This window comes from Salvelinus fontinalis, chromosome 28, assembly GCF_029448725.1.
Source record: "Salvelinus fontinalis isolate EN_2023a chromosome 28, ASM2944872v1, whole genome shotgun sequence".
NCBI lineage: Eukaryota > Metazoa > Chordata > Actinopteri > Salmoniformes > Salmonidae > Salvelinus > Salvelinus fontinalis.
In genome coordinates, this window is record NC_074692.1 from 28,712,737 (window position 1) to 28,718,736 (window position 6,000).

Consider the following 6,000-nt stretch of genomic DNA (forward strand, 5'->3'; position numbering starts at 1 on the left):
CTGAAGTCTGAGATTTTGCACTTCCGAGTTTCCAGTTGTTTTGAACGTGGCAAATGTATTCAATCTTTTATAGCCCATGGTGTTGAATTGGTCTATCCTTTTAAGCTTGAAAAAGAGTCCCTTAAACCCAGACTTAAACCACACACCCACTCCACTGAATAGCAGGCTAGTGATTGCTTTGCAACGCTTGCAGTTAGCCACTGATTCCTTCCAAACCACTGATTGTTGAATTTGCGATTTCCAACTTGTTGTGTAATGTTTATGTCCAATGGCCGATGAGCACCGATACATTTAATCTATAATTTCTCTTTATATGACAAGGATTGAAAAGGATTTGCCAGTAGATTGTCGACTTGATTCATGATGATGATTGCTAGCTTGCTAGCTAAGATTTCGAAAGTATGTCCATTCAAAGCGACGGTAGATATAACGTGATTTTCTCTGTGGGCAATGATCTTGAGCCTTCTTGGATGGGCACTTCTAATGTAACTCTATGGCAGCACCCAAAGGGCTTGAATTTTCGAGCTCTACCCGTATATTTTGCGGTGATGTAGGCTATGCCCTACCTGCCCTGAAAGACGGGTTGCCACTGCCCTCCCATTTCCCCATGGATTCCCAGTGTTAATCCGTTAGAGCTGGTGTTTCTGGAGGAAGACACCATACTGGCTGTGACTGGGGCTGTTGCAGTGACCTTACTACCACCACACCAGTCATGACCGCAGTAAAATTCCACGTGACCACGGTAATCTCCTTTTATGCATTCTGAACATGCTTTGGTAATACCCAATTTGCTAATGACCATCAGGTCCTAATGGCCTACTGTCCCTCTAACCATCAATGCAAATGCAATCGAAAATCACATCAAACACTTATTGTCAAAACAGTAGGCCTATCATAATTTTAAAACTCACCTCACTGTGATGATCAATTTAAAGAAACAAGTTCAACAGCCATTTGAAACAGTGTAAAACCTGATTGTTGTGGTGTTGTTTCAAAGCCTAACACAATGAAATGGACAGTGTTTTCTAAGGTGAGGATTAATTCAAAACACCATATGCATATTAGAGTTTATGCTTATCCATACAGAATTGGTCTAGCCTATACTCCAAAATGAAACAAATTTGAGTAATCGCTTTTGAGTGTGGACTGTATTATTATGCATACTGCATGGACTGGTTAGCTTATGCTACGCTCCAAAATGTATATCCATGAGTCTGGGAGAGAACGTATAGCCTTAGGCGATGCTGTTGTAGCCTAATAATAGGGAATTGTTAATATTTTCATAATGAAATGGGTGACACATTACCTTTAGCGATAAAGAATATCTCACCACCATGAGTTTCCATCTCCTTCTCGCTCTCCATTATTCCTTTCTCGAGCGTGTTGACGGGCTGTGAATAGTTTAGTGAATATGTTTTGTTGCGATTTTCCTGAATAGATTTCACTTGGATTCCCAATTTTAGCATGTGTAGCTGCAGGAACAAGGTTGGAGAGCCGTGCCATATAGGGCTGGGGCGGAATATCACCTATCGGGCAGCGAGAGCATGCTCCTCAAACAGTGGTTGATGCGTGGAGTGAAAAGAGTGTTCTTATGCACTACATGGCCAAAAGTATGTGGACACCAGCTTGTCGACCATCTCATGGGCATTAATACGGAGTTGGTCCCCCCTTTGCTGCTACATCAGCCTCCACTCTTCTGGGAAGGCTTTCCACTAGATGTTGGAACATTGCTGCGGGGACTTGCGTGTCCATTCAGCCACACCGTTTTACTGCCAATGTTTGTCTATGGAGATTGCATGGCTGTGTGCTCGATTTTGTACACCTGTCAACAACGGGTGTGGATGAAATAGGTGAATCCACAAATTTGCAAGGGAGTCCACATACTTTTGTATATATAGTGTATTTATTTTTCAGCTGCTCATATTAAGCACATGATCCGCTATAAAACCAAAGTAGCCAGCAAAACGGACCGTTGGAAAAGCGCATGGCCTCCATTCGCTATTCCAGTGCATACAGATGACATGTCTTTTTCCCCTGCCCCAGTACATTTTATGGGCTGCATGGCACGACTATAGGCTATTGATGGTTTGCGCTCTGTTCCTTGCCTCAGGCTGCACAGCTGTTCTCATCAAGTGATCATATTTTCAGACTGTTCTCAATTTAATCTTGTCTTTACTAATATGTAAAAAATGTTTAAAAAAAAGTAGAATGGCCCATATATTATATGTTTAGATTTCTAAGACACTCTAAGGTTTGTATTATTCACAACTAAAGCTGCCAAATATCTCTAAATCTAGCATAGGCCTGTTTCAAACTTTTACGCTCAACATAGCCACTTCAAATGCTCACTCTCTCCGTAATGAGAAAAATTTTCTTTCTATTTTATTTAGCTACATTCAATTATACTGAACAAAAATATAAATGCCACATGTAAAGTGTTTTCCCCATGTTTCATGACCTGAAATAAAAGATTCTCTCAAATGTTGTGCACAAATTTGTTTACATCCCTGTTAGTGAGCATTTCTTCTTTGCCTAGATAATCCATCCCCCTGACAGGTGTGACATATCAAGAAGCTGATTGAGTTTATTTTATTTTTACAGGGACAGTGCTCATTAATCAACGTTTCAGTAAAAGTGACGGTTTTAGCCAGCCGGCTAATTTTCAACCGCAGTCCCTGGGCAGGTTATTAAAAACAATTACAATACAGACAATCAATGAGCAGTGAGCACACGCAGAGCAACATAGGACAGGCAAGACATAGCATACAGACAGAGCAACATAGCACAAAAAGCAACAAGAAAAAATCCATAAAAGCAACAAAGTGTTTCCACACCTCACAAGCTACAGATAACATGGCAATACACAATTAAACAGCATGATCATTACACAGGTGCACCTTGTGCTGGGGACAATAAAAGGCCATTCTAAAATGTGCAGTTTTGTCACACATCACAATACCACAGATGTCTTAAGTTTTGAGGGAGTGTGTTTTAGAGAATTTGTCAGTACGTCCTACTGACCTCATAACCGCAGACCATGTGTAACCACGCCAGCCCAGGACCTCCACATCAGGCTTCTTCACCTGCGGGATTGTTTGAGGAAGTGTTGAGAAGTATTTCTGTCTGTCATTTTGTGGAGAAAACAAATTCTGATTTGCTGGGCCTGGCTCCATCGTGGGTGGTCCTAGCTCCCAAGTGGGTGGGCGTATGCCCTGCCAGGTCCACTCATGGTTGCGCCCTTGCTAAGTCATGTGATATGCATAGATTAGTGCCTAATTCATTTATGTAAATTGACTGATTTCCTTATATGAACTGTAACTGAAATTGTTGCTTTTTGTATTTTTGTTCAGTATTATATTCTTCTTACTATAAAATCATATAAAAGAAAAATGATGGCGCAGACTTATAAACATATCTTGTCAGGTAAATGTACAAGCCTACAGCCTATGATATGGAGCTTAACCAGATAACTAACATACAGTAGGCCAACTCATATTCTGTTCTCCTGAAAAATATTTTCTTCAAATCATAATGTTTCTTTAGACCTGACTAAAATAAATAATGGATTTATTGTGATGGTGTATATTAAATTGATTAATTAGACTTTTTTAAACGTAGATGTCCCAAAGGCATGCATCACTGTCTTGTATGCGTGGAGGCCTGGAGATGCTAAATATGTTTATGTTAATTAACCGTCAATTACCGTGGGCCGGCTGCCAAAATGTCATTGCCGCCACAGCCCTAGCTGTGACATGGAATTTTAGGGGAGATCAGATGGTAGGAGGCAGCAAATAAGAGGTCTCTTAGGGAGAGAGAAAGGACAGAAGAGGGGAAACAGCGAAAAGGTGTCACGCTCTGACCTTAGATATCTATGTTTTCTTTATATTTTGGTTAGGTCAGGGTGTGACGAGTGTGGGTTTGCTAGTTTTGTATTGTCTAGGGTTTTTGTAGTTCTAGGGGTTTTGTATGTCTATGGTGGCCTGATATGGTTCCCAATCAGAGGTAGCTGTTTATCTTTGTCTTTGATTGGGGATCATATTTAGGTAGCCATTTTCCCTTTGGTGTTTGTGGGTTCTTGTTCTATGTTTAGTTGCCTGTCTGTACTATTCATATAGCTTCACGTTTCGTTTTGTTAGTTTGTTCAGTGCTAATTCTTTAAAAAATAGAATGTACACATACAACGATGCGCCTTGGTTCGATTCATACGACGAACGTGACAAAAGGACAGAGTGAGATAGCAGTAATGACATTAACCTTGTATCTTTATTGACCTTTTATTTGTAGTTTTGTCTCTATGCACATCCACTGGACCCTGCACACTCACACACATACTCACTACATCATCTGCTCACAGTGGCGGTTAGTGCCGTTTAAGATGAGGGAGGACCATTTTTCTTAATGAGCATGGCTTTATTTCTATTACAGCATATTGGATGACTGTCATTCATATTCCATTCACCCAGTTTAATGTAACAGCGATAGGTTTAGGCTACTACATGATACTACAATTTTCCCTATACCCATCATAAGGTTGCTACAACCTAGCCTTTGAATCAAAGTATACAAACTAGGTGCACACAGGTTGAGAGACAAATTTGAGGTGACAGACAGTGAGTGACACATGGACAGACAGTGACGTTCAATACCGCCTTGCATCTAGCTGATATAGGATGTAATCATTAGTCCAACATTTGCAAACGAGAGTTTCTATTGGACAAATGAAAGTATGTTTATCCCCGTTTTGTTCCGTTTGCTTCCGTTTAAGAAAAGTTTTTCAACAGAATCGGCGGATTGAATACACCCATGACCACGAGTAAACACACAGCCACGTTGTATTTCTTCTTGCATCCATGCACTCTCCTCCTCTCACCTCTTACCTTCGCTCGTGGACTTCAATGCACAACAAATCAGCTGTATGTGACCAGTCGATAAAACTTTTCCAAGCCAAACCGCTGCACACAGCCTACATCGTGGTTACCATATTAGCTAAAGTAATGTCATAGTCAGCATAGCTAATATAACTAACGCGTTAGTAAACCTGCTACAATCATGCAATAACGTTACAGTGTAGAGTCAGTAAGCAGTTACACCGGTGGGCCCCGGTGGCAATAAATTAGTAAAAACAAAAGTTTACCTTGCCTTGGAAGAGTTCCAGTGTTGTGTTGGATAGTCACAGCCAGCTAGCTAACATAGCATCCCTCTGTTTGAGCAGGGTGTTTCAGTAGGCTAAACTAGCTAGCTGCATTTGCTAGCTAAGTAAGTGAAACTGAAAAAAATTACAATCTCTCTATATTTATATTTCTTTCTTGCTTCTCCTTCATTTTGGAAGATATTAATTTGTTCAAAACAGTTAAACTATTGTCTTTCGCTTTCTTTGAGTCAACTACTCACTATATTTTATGCACTGCAGCGCTAGCTAGCTGTAGTTTATGCTTTCAGTACTAGATTAAATCCTTTGATTTGGTGAACAACATGTCCGTTTATGCTGCAAGACCTCTGATAGTTTGGAGGATATCCTCTGGAAGTTGACATAATTACTGTGTAAGTCTATGGAAGGGGGTGAGAACCATGAGCCTCCTAGGTTTTGTATTGAAGTCAATGTACCCAGAGGAGGACAGAAGCTAGATATTTGGTGACGTGATTAGATTTAGTGTAGTTTTATCTAAAAAGGATACCTTTTTTAATGTTTTACCATTTTTGTTTTTATGAAATTCACTGAGGAGGATGATCCTCCCCTTCCTCACACATAATGTACACATACATTACTGACTACACACATATTTGAAAACATTTCTAAAAACCTGTTTTCGCTTTATCATTATGGTATTGTGTGTAGATTGTTGAAGAAAAACAATAATATTATAAATTTGAGAAGAAGGCTGTAATGTAGCAAAATGTGGAAAATGTCAAGGGGTGTGAATACTTTCCGAATGCACTTTACCTCCATCACTCCAGTATCCCTGAACATTGTAATATGGTATTGGAACTGACCCTGTATAT

General features: G+C 40.0%; 1 protein-coding gene across 5 annotated transcripts in view; it reads right to left on the minus strand.

Annotated features, from left to right (window-relative positions):
* The window catches only part of LOC129826553 (vesicle-associated membrane protein 8-like), a 42,666-nt gene extending 41,015 nt beyond the window's left edge, over positions 1-1,651 (minus strand). For 2 of the 5 annotated variants that reach the window (XM_055887428.1, XM_055887427.1), the window contains exon 1: positions 1,307-1,566. In XM_055887428.1, coding sequence (XP_055743403.1) covers positions 1,307-1,336 — 30 coding nt within the window. In that variant the 5' untranslated portion in view covers positions 1,337-1,566. Of the gene's footprint in view, positions 1-1,306 lie in introns of all 5 variants that reach the window. The other 3 variants (XM_055887433.1, XM_055887430.1, XM_055887432.1) reach the window with 3 other exon arrangements.
* Positions 1,652-6,000: the final 4,349 nt, after the last annotated feature.